Source organism: Buceros rhinoceros, unplaced genomic scaffold (assembly GCF_000710305.1).
Source record: "Buceros rhinoceros silvestris isolate BGI_N320 unplaced genomic scaffold, ASM71030v1 scaffold7519, whole genome shotgun sequence".
Classification (NCBI taxonomy): Eukaryota; Metazoa; Chordata; class Aves; order Bucerotiformes; family Bucerotidae; genus Buceros; species Buceros rhinoceros.
The window spans coordinates 1,894-27,323 of NW_010432020.1; the positions used below are offsets into that span (position 1 = coordinate 1,894).

The following is a 25,430-nucleotide window of genomic DNA, read 5'->3' on the forward strand; positions in this document are numbered from 1 at the left end:
CAGGACAAGCGACCTCGTGCGAGGAGAATGGACGAGCTTACAGGGAGTTCAGCAAAGACTTTGCATGACCTTTGCATCTGGGACACCCTCAGAGCTCACTCAGTCTCGATGTCACATGCTCAGCCCTCACACTAAGGAGTTTGAGCCAGTGGGGCGGGTGAATAGTTACAACCGCAGCAAGAGCAGCAGAGGTAAATGCTCGGCACCTACAAATGGACATCACTTCCACCGTTCTCTGCAGGACTGCCTGCTTCACGGTGCTTCGAGCTGAAGCACAGGATTTATCTCACCACTGACAGCCAAGGCACGACTCTGCCACAACCCAGAAGTACTTCTAAGGAAATCATACATCATTCTTCTAGATTTTAAGCCCACGTTGATGCCAGTTCCAGTAGAATAAAGCTCTTTTCTTATTCAAAGGACCCAAACCTGTTTAATCAGTAAGGCAGCAAAAATGCCCTCCAAGAGCAGATGAACTTACTCCACTACGCAGACCAGCACTGAGGTCACGGACATAACCAGTCCTACGTCTTATTATTTCATGCGGTTAAAGCCAAAGCAGATTGAACATCCTTTAGTGGCCTCCTGCTGCCGGTTCAAGGGCAGCAGTTCTCCCCAGCACACTGTGCACCACTCCTGCAATGGTTTTGCCAGGGACTGGAGCCCCGTGACAGCACTTTTGCAGATGCAAAAGGCTATGTCTAGGCTTGCCATCGGAGCACTGAATCATCAGTATCGGGAAAGCCCTGGAAGAGAACTAAAGCAGATGTGCCAGCCATTTCTTTTGAGAAAGCACCGGTCTGGAAGCTGGAGTACCTTCAGTTTACCTGCACGCTCATGGATGAAGATCTAAGAGATATCCTCCCCTCTTCCTCCTGAAGAGTGCTGAACATCAGAATAGTTTTGCCACCTGTGCTTTATGCCCTGTCCATCATCTCCACGAGAAGTCACAGAGCTGTACAACTCGACAACTGCTCACACGAGGAAGCATAACTGAGCACAGCTTTCTGTAAGTTTACAAGTGTGCTGGACCTCGTGCCTTTGGCTCCAAATACTCAAATGACTGGTTCCATTCAAAAATTAGTTTAATTACCTTCAGTCTGAACCTGAACTAGCAGATCTCCAAGGGCAGCAAGGAGCAAACTACCATGATCAATTAAGTAAAAAAATGGGAAAAGGTCTCTTTAAACCGCATGGTCTTTATTTCAGTGCCAATATTACAGATACAACACAAATATCCCAGTCAGAAGTAACTCAAATGGAATCCAGGGGATCTACCACAGGCTCTGGAAATCAAATTGGGGAGAAAGTCTGGAATAACTGGGAAGAGTAACTTTGCAGCATAGTCTCTGATGAGTCTCCCAGCAGGAACAGAGCCCTTACTCAAAGACAGAGCTACAAAATGAAGTATTTCTTTTCTACCCATAAACCACAACTAACGGGTTAAAAGGCTTTGAAACCGTCTGTGGTAGAAAACTAGCTGCTCCTTGGATCTCTACATCTCTCATACATCACCACACTTTCTGGGGAAGCTACAGAAGACTGACTGTGAATCTGCATGGCTGTAGCTATGGATGGAAAGAAAGAAAGTTCAAGTGTAAGGTCTTGATTTCCAAGGACAGCACCAAAACAATTTTACCAGCTCTCACCAGCACCTCCTTTCCTGCGCCGTCCCAGGTCTGCAGATGAACTCCCAAGGCCTAACTTGTTCTTGGTATGTATCCATAAATAAGAGGTGGATGTATACAATAATGCACTGAATAGGCCATGAGAAGCCTCCAGCCCCTTCAGACATGGGGGATACAAGAAGAAAGAGGCAGGGCAGCCTGACATTCCCCAAGTCCCCAGTCTGAGCCCCAGATTAAAGTGCCTGAAGGAATCCAGCTAATAATGAATGGCGACGCCTTGCCCAGCCCAGGGGAAAAAGACAGCAGAAAAAAGGGGCAGTTGTTCACTTGCCGCAGAGAGAAGAAAGTTTCCCTGCTAGAAATTCCAGACTTCTCTTCCAACCAGGCTGTTTCTTTGCAGGGGGAGCAGGGGCAGGAGGGAAGGGGGGAATGTTGCTTCTGGCTGTGAATGCATGTGTGAGAGAGTGCACAGTAGCCTCCACAAGCCACCAGCCTCATCAGCAGAGGAGAGGAGATTAGTCTTAACAGATATGCTTCAAAGTCAGCAATCACTTCAGGAAAATTCCTCCTCATCAGCAGGTCTCATCTGTTCCCCATGCCCATGGTGCAGCTTGGGGGATTGCCAAGGATCACAACCTTCTTCCCAGAGTTCTTTTGATTGGGTAGGGTAAGAATACGAACGGTGCCAGAGCCTCACTGCCAAGACTGAGGGGGGAAGTTGTTGACTTCTGCTAGATCCTGCATTGCTGAGCCCTTGTGGTTATACGTCAACTTGATCCGCATTCGTAGTTGTTGCTACAAGAGAAAAAGGAAAAAAAAAACCAAACACAAACACAAAACAAATTCAGTTCTTCATTAAAGGTCAGCAAATCCCCCCACGTCCAGCTCCCCTCCCTTACCCCATGAATACAGAACACGGACCTTTCCTCACCAGGAGCTTGCTGGAAGGATGTGCAGGGTAAGACGTGACACTGCAAATAAATGCTAAATCTGGTAGGACTTGATGGGTCGCTGCAGTTCTCAGATCAGGTACAAACTCTCAGAAAAGCTACAGCACAGCTTCTACTGGCACCTTTCTCTGCACTGGCCCTGCTCTCACAAGCACTGAAGTCCTTAAACACAAAAATAACTGCCTTAAACAGTGGAAGAAAGCAGGAGACGGATCTGGACTCCGCTGGTCTGCACTTAGGCTCGCAGTGAGAGGTGTAATTTCCCATTCTAGCTCTTCACTCAGAGCAGCAGTCTGGGAACTTCAAGTATTCCACAGCTCAGTAGCACTGTGAAGGAAATAGCGCAAGAAAGACTGGAAGCAGTCTCTAAGAACACTTCTTCCTGCTGTGCGTAAATGACAAAATAGCCGAGAAGTTGGTTTGCACTCTGTCATTGGGCTGTCATACAGATAGTAGGTGGCCCTTAGCTAGAGCACAGCATGCTTGTGCCAGACTCCCTATTCTCCACACTCTCAAAAAAACCCCGTTTCCCAAAAACCCTAAAAGCAAAAGCAAAAAGTTGGCTATTTCTGGCTCTTTTCCCCATAACTACAGGGAAATATGCAAAAGAGAGAGCAAAGGGAGGAAAGGAGCACGATGACTGCTCCCACCTGCCTCAGGATAAAAAGGCTGTGCTTTGTCACTAACCTGTCACCATAATCAGTGCCAGGTTTTGATGTATTTGGTGTTCTTTGGGGAAACTGGCCATCAGTTTCAATCCAGCATAATGACAGTCCCGTGCCCAGGTGACCATACTTTTCTACCACGTGGACAAGACAAACAGCGACCTCTGAAACAGTGAGACTGTTCCCAGGCTGCCTCCCTCAGAGTGTTCCAGGTACCTGCACTACCTTGTGGGCAAGGTTCTTGCAAAGCTGTACTTTCAAGGCAGTATCACTCTAAAGGACAGGAAGAGATTTCCAGGAAGAAAGTATCCCTCTAGATGTGGGTCCCATCTGAGGTGGATACATTGTGACTTTCTTACAGGAAAACTCCTCAACCCTCCAAAGTTCAGAAAATAATGTTCACATTGATATTCGAAAGGTGCTCTACAGCACCAGCGAAATTCCTGTCAGATGGGTACAAGACAGAGAGTAATTAGGCTTGTGCCTTAACACAGGCAGAGGGGAGCATGCTACATGGACACAGGATGAGGCATGGAAACCACAAAAACTATGCCCTAGAAGACAGCCATTTCAGAGAAACCTTGGTCCGAGATCTGAGAATTTCTCTAATTTGCACATCAGTCTAGCAGCAACACTTAACATCTAGAGCAGTACATTAACGGCTAACCAATGAAAAACTTGAGATGTTTTCAGTTCTGGAAGATGTTTAAGATCTTGAGGGTGTCCCACAGAGGAAGAAATATGTGATATCAATTTTATTTTTCTTTCTGATGCCACCTGAATACTTGAAAAGCCTCTCCAGGAGGACATGTGGGCCACAGCCCTCTCCCCCCTCAACTCTGTTGTTTCCCAGTCTTGAAGCAGTCTCTGAAGGTTGTAAAACAAATGGAATTCTGAGCGAATCACACCTAAGGATTCTTTCCATCAAGTGATTTACATTACACCACTTGAGAGAACAGGCAATTTGAAGATTATGGATCAAGCTACTTTTTTGTGTAACAGGCATTAAGTGATGCCGCTGCAGACAGCAAGAATGAATGTTGAATGTATTTATACAGCAAGATGCTTGTCTTTCAGACATCACTTTGACAACACATACAAACAGAAAGGCCATCTAAAACTTGCTTAAAAACCATTCTGATGCAAAAGGCATTCACAATTTCAAGACGACAGCAAAGCTGTGAATCTGTTTTAGCAGTATAATCAAATAGAAGCCAAACCCGTGCTCAGGACCTCCTGTCTTTTTCATAACTTCTTCCTAGACCTAACCAAAATGACTGTCATTAAAAACACATAATTCACTACCTCAACTCCCTATCATCTCCGAGATGCATCCCTAACCAGCTGCCACTAAATGCACGATTTCAAGACAGTAATAATAACAACTTTATTAACTTTAATAACTGTTCTTGGAATCACTCACCTTTTGTGGATTCAGGACTTTAATGACCTGCGTGATGGTCCCCGAGTTAAATGCAGGGATGACACTGCTGCTGGGAGACAGGAGCTGCAGCTGGAATGTCTGAAGAAAGGGCAAAGAGAAAACAATATGAGGCTTATTTGTCTGCTCTGGATGAAAGCAAGAAAAGCTAAGAGTTCAGCTCCTGGCCCCAAATAATCAGCTGTTCAATTCCCTGTCTGTAAACAATAAAATATTCACTGGCCCACCGGCTGCCTTCACAAGTAAGATCCAGGCAGTACAAACAGGGGTGAGAGCTGACGGTGGTGTACTAAGGTCAGCAGCGATGCATAGTTTCAAGTGTCACACATGGAGAACAGTCGGGACTGCTCAGCACACCTGTAACTTCAGGTGGCCCAGTCTTCCCCTAGTTCATTCCTACGGCAGGTAGGAAACCTACCAATTAGAGTTACTACTGCCTAGAAGTGAAACTCACAGAAGTGAATGTATTTTCCCTGCACTTGAAGAACATTCCAACTGCACCCCACCTAAATGGTCTGCTCGACGATAAACCAGGCAGTATCTGTCTCCCATATTTTGTTCTGCAGCTAAGTGCAAAGAGAGACAATTCACTGCTTAAAGGAGGATCATCACTCATCACCACGTGGCGACTCATTTAAACTTCTATAACCAGCCAATGGCTTCAAAAGACATTTCTTCATGTACTTAGAACTGCGAAGAGCATGGTATATTTCTTAGAAACTAAGAGTAAAGGGAAAGGTTAGCGTCTTCCTTTTTTTCCTTTGACCCAACATTTTTCTGTGTGTAGTTAACAGCTCTTGTACAAAGTGGCAATTTTAAAACAAGATTTTGTCCAAGCAGAAGTAGTCCAATCTGACAGGAACCAGTGTTCTACTGCATTTATAACATTTACTTTCAGACTGGAACATGACGGAACTGAGCACTAAGAGAACCCGCCAATAGCTCTTAGCCTTGTCTACCATGCCGCAATTCTCTGTCTACATGAAAGCACCTATCAGGAAGTATTTGCAGCTGGCCCTCGACCTGTCCCTGCAGTTGCTTGTGTGGCTTTACCTTTGGTACTGCAGCTTGGAAAACAAAATCTGTCATATCCAGCTCTGTGCTGTTGGAGGCCTGTATCGTGATTACAGTGACGCTAGGGTTGGTGTTTGACCTCTCAAAGGTGAAGTCAATCTTCAGCCCATTCTTGTTGTATGCAGTAATTGAGGGGATTCCTGTAGGAAAAAAAAAAAAAGAAGCAGACCTACAGAATCTGGAGATCATTCTCAACATCTCAGAATGCCACTGACTTTACCCTAGACATGAACTCTTCTGAGGTTTAAACACATCTCCTCCTTCTGCTCCAGTGTCTGTACCCCATTAAACTTTCAAATCCCCCCTTTTTTACTACCTCCTTTTTCCTCTTCTAGTCAGGTGCTGTGGCACCTTAGGTTAAGGATTTACATCTCCCTAACCTGCAGCAATATCATTGAAGAGAGGCTGTGATGGAAGTCCATCAAGCAGGAACGGAGGCTGTGCTATCTGAGGCGCAGGGGCAGACACTGGAGAACCTAAAAGAAATGTTGAAGCATTATTACTTAGCTGTCATGCAATGAAGAGTAATTACTCTTTCTCCAAAGATCAGCTGCTGCATATTGTATTTCTTTACATTAAGCTCTACAAGTTACCTGTGTTGTCATCCTCTCCTCTGCTAACAAGGACTGGCTCCTCTTGAGCCAGCAGGCATTCAAATGGAATGAATTCCTCACATCTACCAATCTTCGCTGGAAAGGCTCACAGCATTCCCAGGCTGGAGCATGAAAATGTTCAAGTCGCACCAGCTAACCAGAGTCAACCTGTGACTTCATTCCCCAACTCCCATCCCAACTACGGATCTCAGTAAGAATAAGTGTGAAGACTAGGACTTGACAGAAAGTGAAGAACTAGCCAGCCCTCATCCCACCCCAGGACTGAGAATGCAGACTTTGAAGAGATGCAGGCTGCTCACCTGTTAGGTTGAGGTCTCCCAGGAGGTCCAGGAGCTCCCCACCAGCAGAGGCTGGCTTGCTTGTAGGTGCAGTGGGGATTACAGGTGTTATATCACTTCCCCCCAACAAGTCCAACAAATCATTTGCCTAATGAGAGAGTGATGTCACAGTCACATATCCAACTTCCTGGTCCTTTCCCTTGCAAATGTAATGGATTCTACTTGCTCTGAAGACCAACAGAGCTGCTGGCCAGTCAGAGAGGATCTCAGCTTGGCTACAGTCCCAGGCCCCAGGAGAGATCTAGTTTCCATGCGCTTGGTACCACAGAGATAGAGAAGGATGGAGTCAGGTTGGAGGACAGATGGCTTTACCCCACCCTTTCTCTTGCACTCCCCGCAATGACATCTTCCACACACCTGTCCTTGACACCAGAGCCATCAGGGTAGAGAGATGATGCAATCATCACCAGGCCAGAACTATCCAAGGGGCAGAGAGGGGGATGGAGGTGGTCTCAGCTTACTGTTGGCAGTGGAAACTTATCCTAGATCAGCTTCCATTACCTGGCTGGCAGGCTGCAATCCAGGGGGTGGAGGTTTGGTTTCCAGTACCGCTGGCTCTGTCTCTCCGTTGGTCTGTACAATCTCAGTAGGGCCATTTGTGGTGACTTTCTCCATTACTGGCATTCTCTCAAGCAGGGCTGGCCTGAAAGAAGCTGACATAGTTACACTGTGCCATCTTCCTAGATCCCGATCCAAATACTCAGACGTTCAGGAGACAATATACACAGGGCAATCTGCCTCTTCCTTTTAGCTCCAGTGCAGGGGAACTGTGAGACTGCATGACAGCTTGAGGTAGTCGGAAGCAATCCTGGCATTCTGTGCCAGTGTAAATGTATTAGCTGACAGCTGAAAGCCAAACAAACCCTCCTGACTCCCTCTAGTACTTTCCACTGTGGGGCTACGATAACAAGCCCAAGACAAAGATTAAATAACTGAGAATGGGGGATTAACTGCAGACACAGGACACTTGACTGCTCTGTTCCATAGGCAGTTGAGTTGGAGTCAGCTCCTTTGACTTCTCTTTGCAGAAGGGTTAACCACTTAGAGCTGGTAACAACACTGGAAACACAAATCACCATGCTCTCATTTAACCAAATTAAGCTTCCACAGAAATTAAGTTCAGCCCTTGAGAATACCCTCCTGAAATGACACCAAGACCGAAGGGGAGGCACAGGATCCAGAATCCTGACGGTAAGCAAAAAAACTATGAAAACCTGCACAGGGAGAACTAGCCTGTACAAGAAAGGTCATTACCCTTACAGATCGACCCACAAAGCTCTGCACGTAAAGGGGTTACGCCACACTGTCCACACATCTCTTGGGCTGAACAAATGCTCTAGTGCCAATAAACCCAACAACGGGCCACCTTTTTGACCATGAACAAAGTCTTAACGAGCAGAAACTATTAAACATTGACCTTTACGCTGCAACAAACACCAAAATGCACTGGGGGGAAAGCTTGTAAAACTCCATGAAGTTCACATATGTTTTTCTTCCCTGAAGTGCAACACTTCCCAAAACTATGACTAGCATACGATGCTGCTCTGAAGAAAAGTCAGCTGTTGTCTGCAATGGTCAACTCAGATCAAAAGCCGGTCATGCTGGATTTGTCTCAAACATTCACAAGGCTTCATGTGAAGCCCTAGGCAGCTCATATGCGCAAGCTCATTAACACCGCTCCATGGATCCCACAGGAAGAAAGAAAAAGAGGAAGTCACAAGGATGTTCTGTCCTACACATAGCAAACAGGATGGTACCTATGGCAAAAAGTAATTGTGAAGAGCCTTTGAGAAACAAGGTTTGGAGGACCCTACAGACACAGGCAACGTTCAGTCCAGTAGCACCCACTTTCTCTCTGTCCTCTCATCTAGACTCCAAAATGGATGCTCCTCCATCAGAGAAAATCGTATGGCAATTTTTCAAGGGTGGATGAAGATCTCCTTCAATCTTATGATCCTCACTGAACAGAATCTGTGGTGCTCCTATTTTATCAACAATTATCACACACAGCAGATTAACGACTATTCTGCAAAGAATTACAGCTTTTGTTGCTGCAACAAAGCAGGTTTTAACTTTCTCATAAAGGAACAATCACTTGAGCAAAGCAAAGATGAATGGGGACCTCTCAAATGGTAAAGCGTAAGGACGTTAATGCCCTCCCCAACTGTAAAACAGTATGCCTTTGGAGGCAGAATCTGAGATTTCAAACAGAAGCTACAAGATACAGTAACTTAAAAAGATGTTCTGAAGAACTGCAAAGTATTAACAGTTGGAAGATTTACCTCAAGTCCGGAGCACAGCTTGGGAGAACAGGTCAGTGGATCTCCACATGTTTATTCCAAAGACATTTAAAAATCAGTTCGAACCTAATGACTGCGGTAATGCTAGCATGGTAAAAGCTACCTGCACTTACTCAGCTAGCAAATTTAAGATTCAACATCTAGAAGTAAAAACTAGTCAACTACAGTCTCAAGCTCAAAGTAGGGCAAATGTTTTGGCAGAGAAAATCTCTGATCACAGAACAGCACATTAATTTCTTAGAACACTCACTAACTCTATAGATAAGGGAGGGATTCTAGTTCCTCTCTAATCCTACTAAAATCACCAGACAAAGCTCTCAGAGCACTAAGTGTAGTACGTAGGAGATCAGAGTAGATGAAAATGATCATTTTAGAACACCAAAACTCATCAGCACTTACCTCATGTGATCATATTTCTTGAAAAGCGCGTTATATTCTACTGCCCTCTGCTGTAGCTCCACATCGATGCTGCTGCCATAGATGGAAACTACTTTCTTAATGCGACTGTGTGGGGGCAGGAGGAAAACAAGACAAAACAAAAACCACACCGTGGAATTAGCAGCAATAAGGAAGGGATTAGTACGTGTCATCCAGAAGACACTCAGGAGGTGTCCTGTGTAACTCATTTAATACAGCAGTCACTGCTGTGTCCCTGGAGCATCTACGCAACATCCACTTTTGAACTGTCCCTTCACAGCACCAGCAGCAGGTGATTAATATACCACCGCGAGGTACATCACAAGAAGGCTCAACTACCCACACCGAGAAGTCATCTGGAGGAAATAAGGCTATTTTTCTCTCCATCATCATCTGAAAAAGGATCCAGAACGAACAGTTCACTAAAGGTAAGGACTTATCTTCCTCAAAAAGGAGTTTTCGAGCAACAGCAACATGGATTAAGTCCCTACACAGCAGAGGACACCCAGAGAAAAAAGTACAAATCAGTGGACATCTTCCACCCTGCAAGCAAGGGAGGACTGCAGAAGCCAGCTAGTAACAAGATGATTTCTAAACTATGGAAGCAGAACGTGTCCAAGGAATACTTCTGCTGAAGACCACATTTGCAACAGAGCCCTGGTCAACGAGAACTCACTTGACAGTGCAGGTGAACCTTGTGGAAAGCTTCATGATGGCAGTGAGAGCATAGCCTCGTGTAACAGATGCAGACATATTAGATATCAGGACGCTTTCTAAAATATCAAGAACTTCATCCTCTGTTACCTGAAAAGGTACAGAAAGGTTAGGCTGAGACAGAGAGAAGCTTTGCAGCAAGCCTTCCAGGGAATACTGCAAAAACCTGCCTCTTCCTTAGCGGCCACAGTGTACCTCCTACACAACTCAGTGAGCCTGTAGCATTATGGTCGGGTGTACGAGACAGATGCATCTAGGTGGAGATCTTATGATACTAGTTGTAAATACTGTTCCTGTTCCACACGGAGGAGCAGGTTTGTCACCAAAATACACAGCTAAAAGCCTAGCAGGTACCCTCAAGCTAGGTTAGCACTGAAAGCATGCTGCTCTTGCCAATTGTAGCTGCATTCCTTGCAGCGCGCTTGCACGTGTTTACACAGCCCATGCCTGTTGCACGGCAAGGAGATTCCAGTCCCGGGTCTATCACCATCATGGACACCAGTGCTAAGCAGCTGTTGCAGGCATTCACCTCCCAGAGCCAGCAGCAAGCAGCTCCAGCCCTGAACAGTACACCACTGTTCTTTCCCAAGCTATACCTGTATTGGTTCCTCCTCTTCACACTGACCAGACACCAGAAGATCTCCATACTCTCCTATGCACCAAGAGGCCACTTGCACCAGGGGCTGCTGTTAGAAGAAGAAAAATAAGACGCCTCAGAGATAAATGAATGCCTGCATGGCAAATTAAACTATCACTACTTTCCGGATAAAGCTTATCCCTCCTTCGAGCCAAGGAAGCTCTCCACAGCAGAAGAAATAGGAATATTTGATCTGATCAAGAATTCCATTAAGAGAATCAGAGGAAATAAAAAGAACATGAATTTACAGAAGACATGTAATCCTCTGTAATCTGTCCCTTGGAGCTAGACAGCGTGACGCTGATTTACCCCGAGATGCCCACTAAACATGCTTTATTGCAGTGCAACAAGGGAACTGGTCACATTGGTATTACCTGGGAGTAGTCACCAAGGATGGCTTTGTAGAGTCTCTGCACAGTGTAGGCGTGCATCTCCACACTATTAGTTATTAGCTGAATTAGATTGGGTACAGCATCATCACGAACATAACTTCCTGCCTGCAAGAACAACTGCTGTTAGTTTCACTATCAGACACGTCAGTAACACCCAGCACCTGCTGATACCCTTCACAAAGCCACCTGATGTGCATGGAAATAAATAAAAATCAACCTCCTCATCCCCAAGCACTTTATGGTTGATTTTGAGCAGGCTGAGATGGGCAGAAGTACAGGACAGTACATTTTCCCAATGAACTCAGCTATACCCAGAGAAATCCGCACTGTAGATATGCTGAAATTGTCAAGAGGATGGAGTGTGGACGTTAAGAATCCTGTGCTACAGAAGGAACAAAAAGCAACACAGAAAACTTCTCTCAATGGAAAGCTTTAAGTCAAAGACACGCTGGGGACAGAATGCAGCTTAGTCAATCGCTTGCTCCAAGCCAGACTCTACACAGAGGAGCCAGGAACTTGCCCGCACACTCCTCTTTGGTCAGAGGATAGGAACACAGAGCTCACAGAGAAAAGCCCACTGTAAGGCCAGGAAAGTATGTGGGGCAATACACAATGACACAGCTGTGGCACTGCAGGGAAGGTGTGTCCTGTTCAAAACCTGTTCTGTTCAGGCACTCCTCTGGCATCAAGAGCAGAGCAGGCAAAAAGAAGGAAAGTGAGCCCTGTTAGGTCAACGCAGTGAGAATCCAGCTGGGCAAAGATGGCTGTATTGGTTTTGTGTGGCCAGGTTTTGGTAGCGGGTGAGCTACAAGGGTGCCTTCTGTGAGAAGCTGCTAGAAGGTTCCCCTATGTCCAGCAGGGGCAGTGCAGCCAGCTCCAAGATGGACCCGCTACGGGCCAAGGCTGAGCCCATCAGTGACAGTGGTAGCTCCTCTGGGATAACAGATTCAAGATGGGGAAAAAAAAACCCTGCTGTGCAACAGCAGCCAGGAGAGGGAAGTGAGACTATGAGAGAGAAACAACCCTGCAGACAGACAGCAAGGTCAGTGATGAAGAAGGGGAGGAGGTGCTCCAGGTGCTGGAACAGAGGTTCCCCTGCAGCTCATGGTGAAGTCCATGGTGAGGCAGGCTGTGTCCCAGCAGCCCATGGAGGTCCACAGTGGAGCAGATCCACCTGCAGCCTGTTGAGGACCCCATGCTGGAGCAGGTGGATACCTGAAGGGGGCTGTGACCCTGTGGGAACCCCACACTGGAAGAGGCTCCAGGCAGGACCATGTGGCCTGTGGAGAGAGGACCGCACACTGGAGAGGTTTGCTGACAGGACCTGTGACCCCGCAGGGGACCCACGCTGGAGCAGTCTATTCCTGAAGGACTGCACCCCATGGAAAAGACACACACTGGAACAGTTTGTGAAGAACTGCAGCCTGAGGGAAGGACTTGCACTGGAGAAGCCCATAGAGGACTGTCTCCTGTGGGAGGGACCCCACGATGGAGCAAGGAAAGATTGTGAGGAGTCCTCCACCTGAGGAGGAAGGAACAGCAGACGTGTGATTAATTGACCATAACCCCCATTCTCCATCCCCCTGTGATGCTTGGGGAGAGGAGGAGGAGGAGGCAGAGAAATCTGAACTGAAACTAAGCCCAGAAAAAATGAGGTGTGGGGGGAAGGTGTTTTAAGATTTTGTTTAATTTCTCTTTATCCTAGGCTGATTTGATTGGTAATAAATTAGACTAGTTTCCCCAAGCTGAGTCTGTTTTCCCTGTGACAGAAATTGCTGAGTGACCTTCCTGTCCTTATCTTGACCCACAAGCCTTTCACTGTGTTTTCTCTCCCCTGTCTGGCTGAGGAGGGGAGTGACAGAGCAGCTTCCGTGGGCACCTGGTGTCCAGCCAGGGTCAATACCAGAAGAGCTGATGCCATCTTTTTGTGGTACTTCTCATAAGTCTGGCAAACTGAAGAGAGATTGCAAGAGTCTGCAGTAGGCAGCCTCACGAATACGTTATAAATAGGTTCTGTAGCAGCCAAAAGAAGGAAGTTACTTTATTGAAGAAAGTCATCCGAGAGCAATTCTCACAGCCAACCTTCTAATGGAAATCAATTCTCAGTTCAAAGGAATCTACTTTTCTCTGTTTCAGGGTGGCAGAAGAACACATGAGCAAGACTTGCTTCCTGATGAACTTCTCAAATCTGAACTCATACCTAAAAAATAAATCTCTTCCCTCTCCTTTGCCTCAGGGAACATACTGCCTAACCAAGTTATCAAGATCTCTTCCCTCTTGTTTGCCAAAACACTACTCCAGTTCCTCCTCAGCTGTGGTGTTTATAAAGAAATTCACAGAGGCAAAGTAATAATTAAACCCAAAGAGGAACTAGAAGGCTGTTGATACAGTTTCGGTAAAAAGCTTTGATAAACTCAATCTGGAATAATATCAAGAAGTTGTTTCACCCCCTTTCCCTCTGCAAGTCACGCACTCCCCTGAGAACACCGTATATTGGCATCATAGACAGCACAAGAGCTGTCAGAAGCCAGTGTGACTGTTGTAGTAGAAAACACTGATACACACTGTACTTTTGCGTGTTTCTGAAATCACACATTTCTTCTCAAAAATGTTGTATTTACTGATCTTATACATTTCTGACTGTCCACCTTGGGTCCCCACCGTATAAGCACACTTCCTCTGCATGCTGCAGCATTTGTGAACTGCCAGCTGTTACAACCATCTCCAACTTCATGATGAGGAACTTCCTACAGAATTAGAATTTTTTTTTTTTTTTTTTAAAACACAGTCACACCCAAGAGAGGCAATTTCCACTTACCGTTGTTAGGACTCTCATAATTGTGTCTATGTGCCAGCGTTTGGAAGGAGCATATCTGACAAAATTAAGAAAACAGGTTAGGGCAGTAACTGCTATCTTTCAACACCAGCGAGAAACCCACCATCATCAGAACCTCCCCATTCAGTTACTTCTGGCACACCGTTTCCGAGGGGGAGACACCAACAAAACACAAACGAAAGCACCCCACAAAACCAAACACCATGTACTTACTGCACATTCTTTGACTTTTTTGTATTAATACTGACATTGCAAAGCTGAATTAATAGATGTCTGTATACTGTAGCCCGGCCATACGCTGCACACACAGTACTTTGAAGTCAGGGTGCTGATTACAATAGCTCAACAGTAACAAGATCGTTCCCCTCATACAACTAACCAGAGTGAATCTGCGTGTGCAGAGAGGGGACAGGGCCAGGATGTCAGCGCAGTACTCGGTCCAAAGTGCAGCAGAAATCAATACACAAGACTGGCTTAGAGGTATAAGGACTATCCACACGGGACACAGGCACTAGTGTGTCCTGCTCCTCAGAGGGCACTAAAACCGACAAACTATGCACAGATCCGCCAACAGAAAAGAGACAATCAAGATGTTCTCCCTTCTGGGGTGAGGAGCGGGAGGAATACCACACAAAATGCTTGTAATTACAAGGATATACCAAAAAAATAATAGCAATAAATTGACCCCATACTTTTCAGCTGCAAGAAATATTCCAGATGCACAGTCTGCTTTGAACTCTGGTTCACAGGAATCAAGGAAATACAGCAACTCCTTCATCATTCCACGGACATTGTTCCCATTGACAAGAGCGAAACTCAGTTCCATTGCACGCCTAAGGCAAGAGACAGAAAACTAATAAAGTATCTTCACCTAGTGAAGCAAAACCAGAATAACACACAAGTCCAGCTACTCAAATGCACTTACCTTTTAATTAAGAAGAGACCAACGTTTATTAATCCTGCGAGATCAGCCTTCCACATTAAATGTACCAGTATTTTCCTGTTCGGGGGCAGACAATACATACCCATCCCCAAAACCACTACGGGAGAGTGGGGGTGGGGGTGTTCTAGAAAAACCTATCCGGATGTCTTAAAGGCTAGAAATATCTTTCAGCAAACAGAGTCCATCAGTGTTAGCGTCTAAGCGTCCAAGTACTTGTAATCGCATGCTGGTCACTTCTGACACACCTCTGCAGTAATACCTGCTACAATACGCTTTCTCCAGCTTTGGGGATCCAGAAGAGACCTGTTCCAATCTCCATACATTAGAGATTCAAACGAATTAGAGACTTAAAATATTAACTGATAAGCTTCATTGTATCCTGTCACATGATGTAAGATTTCTAGAACCCAAAATTACCCTGATGCTCTTTTCCAAAGCCATTCCTCCCCCTTGACACCACTAGACAAGAGTCTTGGATCTTTGCTCTTCCTTGTTGTATACATCAAGAGGAGAGGCTAGTCCTTTACCCTTCTGCTTGAAGCTTCCATGGTTGATTCTAGCACAGCTCTCCCATTCTTCCGATGTCTTTTGAATGAATACTGCGATCTTCAAATGTGACTAAACTCTGTACAATGTTGGCACGTAGTTATGTTAAAATGCATTAAAACACTGCATCAAAACAGCCTAACAAACCCTGAACATTCTCTAAAACTGAGCTTTTGCTGTAACCCAGAACCCAAACCCTCAAGTTGTGTCCTCTCCATACTTTGTACTCTGCCTGTCACTGAGATAGTCTACTGGGAGACAAGAAACATCCTCATACCACATCAAAAACTTCACCCCCACCATTTCAGTTACCTTTTGGAGTCATCTGGATAGCTGCTGAACTACTCCACGAGCACAGTGATTCTGTACTGCTTGTTGTGCAGATTACATATGAATTTATGCCAAAAGGCCTCAAGTCTATTTTGTAATATATACTGTCTTCACATGTATCGGACTTCAGCAATTCTTATTGAAGTCATAATTTTGAGATGCATGAGTTATGCCGTCATCCTTTCCTGTATCTACTGGCAGAACCCATGAGCAGCCCCACTGATTCTGTCTTGTTCCAGAGTCAAGCTGGCTAACCTACCACTACATGGACACAGGGGCTTTTTCTGATCGCTTGGTATTTTACCAATGTTCATGAAACATGACCAACTTAGACCAGACACATTACCCAATCCAGCAGTACTCGGCACAAAGGGTTTGTTTTCAAGAATCTGAAAACATCTGTACAGCACTGCTTCTCAACATCTCCCTGGTTATTATTGTAGTAAGAAGGATTTCTAGAGAATTGTGAACTGTAAATATATTATCTGCTTTTTACCCAGCTAATATCCAGGGACCTAGAAGACACAGAGGTGTTCAGAATTAGGGAGGAAATACATAACTAAATTGTAACCTGTTATCATCTGTTCAGACTTATCAGACTGTTTAGTCTGGAGAAGAGGAGGCTCAGGGGGGGACCTTACTGCTCTCTACAATTACCTGAAAGGAAGTTGTAGGGAGGTGGGGGTCAATCTCTTCTCCCATATTAAGAATGACAGGACAAGGGGGAATGGCCACAAGTTGCAACAGGGGAGGTTTAGGTTGGATATTAGGAAAAATTTCTTTACAGAGAGGGTTATTAAGCATTGGAACGAGTTGCCCAGGGAGGTGGTGGAGTCCCCATCCCTGGAAGTGTTTAAAAACCATGTGGATGTGGTGCTGAGGGACATGGTGTAGGGACCCTGGCAATACAGGGGTAACAGTTGGACTTGATGATCTTTAAGGTCTCTTCCAACCAGATGATTCTATGATCTAGATCTGCGGCTGGTTGAACATCTGGACCATTATTAGAAATTTTTTCATCCCTCCAACTAGTTCCCAACCCCTGACACCTAACCCCACTGGGTTACAAGTTTTTCCATGTTTATGTGTAACTTTTCAGTCACATTATAGCAGATACGATCTTAACATCAGGCATTTACCTCAACACGTATCGCTTACTTTCAATCATATTACATGGCTCATGTCTGTCATGAAGTTCCTAATTGTGCGGTTTGATCACATTAAGCAGACAAAAAGACTTGAATTAAATGGCAAAGCCATTCTGAATTATACTACCTGAACCAAAGATGCACTGCAACAGTTAAAAGATGATGAGAACGGGCCATGCTACAGATAACCAGGTACCAGGTCTTTGCCTTGAGCCCCAGCCCTTGCAACTTGCTCCCTGGGGACTCTGACATCCAGTCAATACATCGCTTCAGTGGAGACAGTGCATTGTCAGCAGCATGAGTGTCAGCATGGCAACATCTTGCTCTGCTGATGGATCACTCAAAGGCTTCATCCCCCAACAGCACTGAGACATGAAGCTCTGTGGTTTGTAGCACACCTATGTTCTCCTGGCAGGCACCAACAGAATGCTTTGGTTGCCTTCTACCCAAACCCAGATAGGGCTTTGTGATTCCACAGCCCAGTCTCACGCTGGCTCTGGCGCCAAACAGCACCAGCAGCCTGACTTGCTCAGCATGTAAGATACAAATTTGGGTTTCGGGATAGATTGCAACTGTAAAATAGATTACGTGACACCCATTACATAACGGCTCCAAACCAAGTTTCAGAAGTGAGACAGATCCATTTCTTTCCTACTCTGTAAATACCGGATTGAACAGTGCTGTTAAAAATCTAGATCTGATTCAAAGATGGGCTTAAATTTGAAGAATGCCTATCAGAACAAGCATCTGTGGCATATCTAATCAGTTTGACAAGATGGAAAAAAAGAGGCTGAACCATTTTGAAAGTATATTCATGATGTGAAGAGAGCTCAGTGAAATTCGGGCCTGCAGCAGAGAGATGCCACAAGATGCAGCAGGGATGCAACTGTCCCCATCACTGACATGTTGTATGCTGCACTGAGCTCACACCACCAGTTACAGAAAGAAGGGCAATGAGGAAGAGACTTCTGAAAGAAAGAGCAAGCACTTGACAGGCCGAAAGACTCAGTTTAGAAGGGCAGCAGTCCACACAGGTTGGGCAAAAGTGAAATCTAACAGTTCAAGAGTGTCTACGAGTGTCTGACAGAAACAGGAGAAAGGTACAATAATGAGCAAAAGGAACATAACTGAAGTAATGAAAAGTAACAGAGGAAGAAGCTTAGAGTTCCAGAAAAAAGTTTTCCCATAGTGAGAAGCAAGGTTGCAAGCTCTCCCATCGCTCAGAGAAGGAGCAACATACCACTATTTAAATGACAAATTCCAAAAATGTGTAACAGGACATGGTTTGTGAGAAGATTATTTGCACAATCAAGTTAAGTCTGAATTCCATCACTGCCTAATCAAATCTAATCTGAAGTACATTATTTGGAAGGCTTAACACTGCTTCAAGACAACACGGCACTGTCTGTTCACATGGGCAAGGAAAGCAACCTGGAGCATGTCAGACTGCCAGCTTTGATTAGGGTCGTACTTCATGGAGGTTTTCCACCTTGCGAGCACACATCTCAGGTCCTCTGCGGCTCCATTTGGGAAAAACTCATGCAAACGGAGAAATTTGTTTTTGCATCAAATGTAAAAGCAGCTTCCCCAAGAAGGTGGCTGTGCACCTCCACTACCTTCTTTAAAGTATGAACCATACCATGCATTAATAACAGCGTCTCTTACAATACCAAGATTATGACCATTCTCCCCTATGGCCTGCTCACAGCCCATAGGCTGTCAACCTCGATAGCCTCTTTCAGTGACATTTCAATTACCTTTTAATGGATACGTCCAGGTCCTTCAGGCAGTCCACAATTGTGCTTCTGTGCCGCTGTACTGCATTATGGTCTGTCTGCACAGTTTTCAACAATGACGTCAAAGCTACATATCTGTGATAAGGACACATGGTAACAAATAGGTGACAGTAGGCACTTAATTTCTCTGCACACTCACACCACTCTAACTTAAGTCTTATTTTGCAAGAGAACAGGACTCTGTTGTACTCCGTAACCAGTGGAAATCTTACAGGGTTGCCTGGCCCATCCTCAAAGGTGAGTGACCATACTAAACTGTAACATGCCTAACAACATCCTGCTGCCTGGACAAGCACCTGTCCCAGCTCCTGGGCTCACATCAGCTGACCAGGCTTCACAAAGACTTTGAAAAGACAAGGCAACTAAAGATTAGAACTCCACAGATCATACACTCAAACTAGAATGAATTGCAATTCCCAAGGCTAGGGTCACCATGATTTGCAATCAAAATGCCTAGAGGTGGGACCTAATTCAACCAGTTGCAGCAATTCCATGTCCAGATTTATAGCTACACAAGCAAAATTCCTCGCTGCCAAGAGCGCACAGTCAGAAAACACAGAACTTTGTCAGATCTCCAGTGCCAACTCTGATTTGAGTATCACCACAGACCAGTTAGGGCAAGACAGAGACTCACAGGTTCTTGGAAAAAACACTTGACTAGATTAAGAAATCCCGTGTTCAGAAGTAGATGATACACCCAGACTCATCCACTAAGAAGGGTGAGGCTACAGTTGAGATTTGCACAGAGAAAAGGACGCACCAAGAAGGAAGAAAGCTGGGCGGTCATACTAACCCCAACAACAGCACTTCCCAGAATGGTCTCCTGGAAAGCTCTGCTTCAGCGTAAGCTTTGTGTAATTGTTTCTCACACATTTTAAACTGGGTGTTGCCAAAACACACTTCACACAACTTACCGAATATTTTTGTCGTTGTTTAATAAGAAACGGCCTAGGATGTTAATGGCTAACACCTGCAGAAAGAATTAGGGAAGGTCAGTGATCAGAAAAGGCTTGCTGGTCATCTTCATTGTTTCAAGATGATTTTAAAGGCAATGTGTCAAAGCTACCATTGTGGTTCTTGGCCAAAAGCATAACATAAAGAGCTCTAGAGGCTGCCTAAGCAGAGAAAAAGCTAAGACACACACAGCACAGGCTCTCTCCTGCAGTCAAGAGAACAGTCCTCAGTAAGTTCTCCTTTTTTATTTTTGTTACTAAAAAACCTCCCAAAACAAAAAAAAACAACAAGAAACATTCTGAAGAATCCATGGTCTTATCTAAAGCCAACTGCAGATTTATATTTGGGTGTAACAATTTTGCTTCATGTCTTCTACGCAAATTTGTCCAATATAAGCCTAGAAAAAAATAAAGCCATGGCAAAGGCAACTTACTCTCAGTCCACTCTCAGATTTTATGTCCATAATAGTCAGCACAGTTTCATAGAGAATGGCATTTCCCACGTTTTTACTCGTTTCTGTATTAGTGGCAACCTGGAGAAAAGAAAAATAAGCAACTCCAACGCATCCAAGGCAGATCCCCTTTGTGCTGTTCTGCAGAACAGGCAGTGAAACTTCACCAATCCCACCTATGAACATGTGCCTCCTGCAGCAAAATTCAACCCTGCCAAGCAAGCAGCTGTACCCTCACCAGTGCTGCTCAACCCAAATTACTGAGAAACCAAAACAGAAAGCTTAAGCTGCTTGTCAACCTTTCAGACCTCACCTGTGCAAGTATATCATTCATTGCTTCACTAGAATCATCATCATTTCGCCCTAAAATTCTTAGTAACCGCAGGATTCGTACCTATTTGACAAAACAAAGCAAAGAAAAGCTCGCTGGATGGTGGTGTTTTACACAGGGGCCATGAAATGCCCCCTGACGAGTGGCAAAGTAGTAAACCAAGCTGCTGACTTCCATTCCTAAGCAAAATGATTATGCTTAATAAGACCTTTACCAACAGGAACAGGCTTACACTGTGCTCATTTTCTTCCCACTAACCAGGTAACCCCACTACCCACAGCCTTGCAGGACCAAGGCGTGTTGCTGCTCCTCCCTTTCATCGCAACCTCACACAGTATGACAAGGCACTACGACTGCTCTTTAAATAAGGAGGGTGTCTTTCACGAAGGTAGATGAAAAGCATTTGCACAGTCATCTCTGTCAAAGACACAGAATCTCAAAATCAGCACAGCTGCCCTGAGGTAACCCCCTCATCACACCTCGGACTCAAAACACAGCACTAGAGTTAAAGTTATCGATCACTGTTCGCACCAGTTCTTACCTGCAAAAAGGGGTCACTGATCCCGGACACATCATGCTCTGGTGAGTATCCAGACATGATAAGGTTCTTCAGAATACGAACTAATTGGGGAACAAGCTGTGAAGAAGAGAGTTGTCCTATTAGAGTGCTGTCCCTCCCCCAGCTTTGAAGCACAGGTCCAAGAACAAACTTTGCAATTGAAAACAAGTCAGTCTAAGGACTCTTCCACGAAGTTCCACCTGCATACCTAGAGCTGATGTTATACGAATACCTACAGCTCAGCTAGGGCACAACCAGAAACAGCTAAGCTGAGACCTGAGCACCATACTGCGTCTTTAAAACACTAAACCTATTAGAGCTGGCAGTTGAGACCCAAGCAAAAATACCACCTTAAATTCCTCTCTTCATGAAAAGGGGATGTGCTGGGACTATTAAAATGGCATAACTCCAAGGCTTCACTTGGGGGCTTTACTTTATCTCCTGACTCACATTTAGCACACATGTCCATGGATGCAGCAGGCATAGCCAAGACTTCTCATCTTTTCAAGTACTGTACTATGATTAAAGCAAATTACTAAGAATTCCTTCAAGTTTGACACTCCATCCAACTTAGCTTCTAGAAGTAAAAGCTTTGTGATCTCCTTCCTCTCCAAAAGTTTCCAAATAGGGCAGAGAATGGATTCTCTCCAGCCTTCCCCCAGGGATCTGTTAGACTACTTCTTCCCTGCAAGCAGCACCAGGGTCTATTCTCCTACCCTTCATCCAAAACTTTCTCAAAAGCAGGAACACTAGGCTGACCAAATTCTTTGCTTCACTGCTTTTATGTGTTCTGTATAATAGCAGAGCACCTGGTGAAAGCACTGCCACTATGCCAGACTCAGGAACACAAAATCCCATCAACTTACACTGTTCACACTTCAGACTTTTTTTTTCCAACTGTGCAGGCTAAAATCTTTCAGAAGCAGCTCAGATTCCTCAGATGTTGATGGCACTGTCTCCAGTAGACATCTTCCCACAGAAATAAGTTATCTTTCAAGATTTGTACACAACTTTGAAGAAATCCTACCTATTTGTAAAAGTTTGGTTCAACCCACTCCATCTTAGGCATCTCTAGCAATGCACTTCATCTGCCAGAGCAACTCTGAGGAACCATAACAGCACTTCTCTGTAGCATCTCACATAAGCTGAGCAAGTAATTTTAGGGTAGAACATGGCAAATAAGCCAGTCATTAGAGCAAACAAGCTATAACAAACTTACTATTTATCTGCAAAAACCTTCATAACAGCTATGAGTAACAAATAGTCTCAGGGATGAAAAGGAAGCTCATTTCCAACACATTCTATGAAAAATCTGAAGGACAGAAACTGGACTCCTTTTCATTGAACTGTAAGAAAAAAACCATTCCTGGTGAATGATGTAGAGATTTACATCTCTACGAGCTTTATTCCTTCCATAGAAAGTTTCTCCTGTCCCTCTCCATGCTGGTATTATTAAAAGATCCACTGGCTGGAGATGAGGTGACAAACCAGACAGAGGTTATAGTGGCTGCACTTGGTGGATTTTTCACTCCTGAAGCATGGCTAGCACCAGGACAGCACCGTTCTTTTGCTCAGCTCCACACACAACAGTTACTCCATGCAGGAAGAAGTTCTCTACAAAACCTTTAAGACTTCACAGATCTTCCCATCCTTGAGACGGGCTTCTCCTGCATCCACGTATGCCTACTATGAGTCAGGGATTGCATTCACGCTTAATTTGTTTACCAGATCAGAGATTGCTTACAGTAAAGTTGCCACTTCTGACAATATCAAATCAAGATGGTGCTTCAGGTTCAGGACAGGTAGTAGCAGAAGATGCCAAAAGCACAACGTGACTTAGAGAGCGCAACAGCTGCATGTGGACATATTAAATGGGCAATGTCTCCTGGACTAAAGCACTGTACATTTGTGGTACGGTGCAGGAAGAAAACCAGCCGAGGTTCCCCATCATTTCTTTTTATTCCTACCTTCGCTCTTCAGGAATTACGCACTCCTCTGAAAAAGTGCATTTCATGAAACACACAAACAAAAAGAACCGTCACTTTCCTATTGCATCCCTTGAAGAGGAAACCAAAGTGAAGTGACCTGCTGGATCATTCCTACAACCTGATTAACATTTTCTTTGCCCTTCTAACATGCAAGAGTTATCAGGACTGCAGACAGAACAAAGGGAAACATTACAGCCATGGAGATCGGTTGAAGGCCACCCCCCAATCTTCTGTAGGCAAATGACACCCATGAAAAACATCAGCAGTGCAGCTGTACTCAGCAGCTCTTTGCAGGACACTTACAGGCGGCTCTCTCTCCTACTCCCTTTTGGGAGTCACCCAAAGTGGCCCCATGATTCAGGCAAAACAAAAGGCCCAGTTTGTGGTAAAAAGAAAGCCCAGGGCTAAAGTATTCCTCAAACGAGAGAAAGCTTGAGGAAAGCAGGCTCGTGTTTGGAGAAGGCCACAACTGAGATTCAGGGCTGCCATGGGTACAGAGGTTTAGTGATGAGACAAGAGCAGCACACAAAAAGCATTAGACAAGTACAAACGATCTAAGCATGTGGCATCAATCATAAATGTGGCATTAAGAGGCACTGCCTCACAAGAGACAAACATCTACAGATTCAAGGCAAGCATGCACCATCTAGAAGAATTAACTCTTACCTTTTCATTCTAACACACAGCAGGATTCCAAACAGACAACAAGGACAAAACAGACGAAGCAGGCATTAGGGATCAATGTTATACCTTTCACAGCATAAACAACTACAAGAGACAGCTAGAGAAGAATGTACCTAGTACCTACATTGTGGGCTCAGCTCTCCTCTCTTTTATCTTAGCTGAGCGATAGTAGCAGGGACGGCTACCCTCAAGATGACCCTAGTCTCACTTTGACTCCTGCTTTGACACATGCAATCAGGGCACGGGAAGATGCATGGCAAAATGCTAAGGTGCATCACAGGACGTACTGCTTGAAACCCCTGATGATATAGACAAGCCAGTAGACAGTAAACTGGGCATGCAAATAAATAAGCACCTTTAAGACTTTTCAGAAGAGCAAATGGCCAGCTCTGTTCTACCAGCTTTGTCCAATTTCTCCTTGGACCAAGAAGTCGGAATGACAATTTTCAGATGCCTCCTATTGGCAGTCTTTTGTATGGCAGTAATACTGCACAGCAAACAGCAAAGGAAGTTTGTGCTGGGGGCGGGGGAAGGAGAAGCAAACATTCCTAACCACAGGTGGAAGAGTAACGTTGACTCTCAAACCCTTAAGTAAAAGCAGAAAATTATATATTATAGCATCCACCAGAGACGAAGTAACTACAGAAGTATAACTTCCATTGGTATTTTTGACCTGAGTTTACAAAATTGTGGTTGTGGTTAAGGCATTCCAGTACTGGTATAAGCTTCAGTTTTTCACCTTTGTCTCTTTAATATATTTATGACTCCAATGTCACTATGCAGTTAGTTACAACGAGTGGAAAAAACCCTAAGGGAACATCAGAGCATACTTTAAATCCAACTTCAGGGTGAGTTCCACACTGCACAGTCTTAAGACTGATGCTTTGTAACCTACCACTTATTGAAGGGATTAGAGCTAGATACACACAGAATTCCTAAATTTAACTTTTTTTTTTCAACAAGTTGATAACAAACAGAGAGCATCGTTAAATTCTTCACCCAAATAGCGGTAAGGATTTTTTAAGACATGCACAGTGCTTTCATTAGGGAGACTAAGAGGATGCATCAGTTAAAAAGCAAATCCACCCTTCCAACCCACCACAAACAAAATCAGGAATATGAGCACTGCGGTATCAGTTCACACTTACCTTTCTAAAATGTGCAAGCATGTCTGGGCTTCTCTCACACATCTCTGTGAGCAGGACAACTGATGTGTGAAGAACACCTAAAGGCAAGAGGGGGAGAAGAAGAAAAAAATATCTACATTTAACGTAATTTCATTGGCCACAGACATGTGACAAAGATTGAGGGAACAACAGGAAATCATAAAAAAAAAAAATATATTTTTCTTGCATCCAGCATATCTACCCCATAATATATTTGCACTTGCAGCTGTGCCCAAGGGAAAGCAGACTGCGATGTGCTCATGTCTTAAAGCCACGACCAAAGGAGAGGAGAAACTGGACTTCGCTGCAGAAATTTTTTCAGTCAGATGGTAACAGACGTGATCTTTAAGATCCCTCCAACCCAAACCATTCTATGATTCGATACAAACGTAAGACTCCAGAAGGATAGTACGTGTTTATTGCATTGTAAGAGTTGAGATCCTCATGCTTCCCAGTTGTGTCTTCTCATTTCAGTACCCTGCCCGTGATCTCAATCAGGCCTTCCTCAGGAGGAGTCACTCTAGGGAA

General features: G+C 44.7%; 1 protein-coding gene across 2 annotated transcripts in view; it reads right to left on the minus strand.

Annotated features, from left to right (window-relative positions):
* Positions 1 to 1,179: 1,179 nt before the first annotated feature.
* The window catches only part of AP1G1 (adaptor-related protein complex 1, gamma 1 subunit), a 34,683-nt gene continuing 10,432 nt past the window's right edge, over positions 1,180 to 25,430 (minus strand). The window contains exons 6-24 of one of the 2 annotated variants that reach the window (XM_010143609.1): positions 24,885 to 24,961; positions 23,719 to 23,727; positions 21,047 to 21,142; positions 20,488 to 20,568; positions 20,157 to 20,255; positions 19,684 to 19,739; positions 18,731 to 18,844; positions 14,699 to 14,839; positions 13,989 to 14,043; positions 11,153 to 11,275; positions 10,738 to 10,827; positions 10,104 to 10,231; positions 9,410 to 9,514; positions 7,212 to 7,353; positions 6,672 to 6,798; positions 6,139 to 6,234; positions 5,738 to 5,898; positions 4,667 to 4,765; positions 1,180 to 2,423 (exon numbers count right to left, since the gene is read on the minus strand). In XM_010143609.1, coding sequence (XP_010141911.1) covers positions 2,322 to 2,423; positions 4,667 to 4,765; positions 5,738 to 5,898; positions 6,139 to 6,234; positions 6,672 to 6,798; positions 7,212 to 7,353; positions 9,410 to 9,514; positions 10,104 to 10,231; positions 10,738 to 10,827; positions 11,153 to 11,275; positions 13,989 to 14,043; positions 14,699 to 14,839; positions 18,731 to 18,844; positions 19,684 to 19,739; positions 20,157 to 20,255; positions 20,488 to 20,568; positions 21,047 to 21,142; positions 23,719 to 23,727; positions 24,885 to 24,961 — 1,901 coding nt within the window. In that variant the 3' untranslated portion in view covers positions 1,180 to 2,321. The remainder of the gene's footprint in view (positions 2,424 to 4,666; positions 4,766 to 5,737; positions 5,899 to 6,138; positions 6,235 to 6,671; positions 6,799 to 7,211; positions 7,354 to 9,409; positions 9,515 to 10,103; positions 10,232 to 10,737; positions 10,828 to 11,152; positions 11,276 to 13,988; positions 14,044 to 14,698; positions 14,840 to 18,730; positions 18,845 to 19,683; positions 19,740 to 20,156; positions 20,256 to 20,487; positions 20,569 to 21,046; positions 21,143 to 23,718; positions 23,728 to 24,884; positions 24,962 to 25,430) is intronic. The other variant, XM_010143611.1, reaches the window with a different exon arrangement.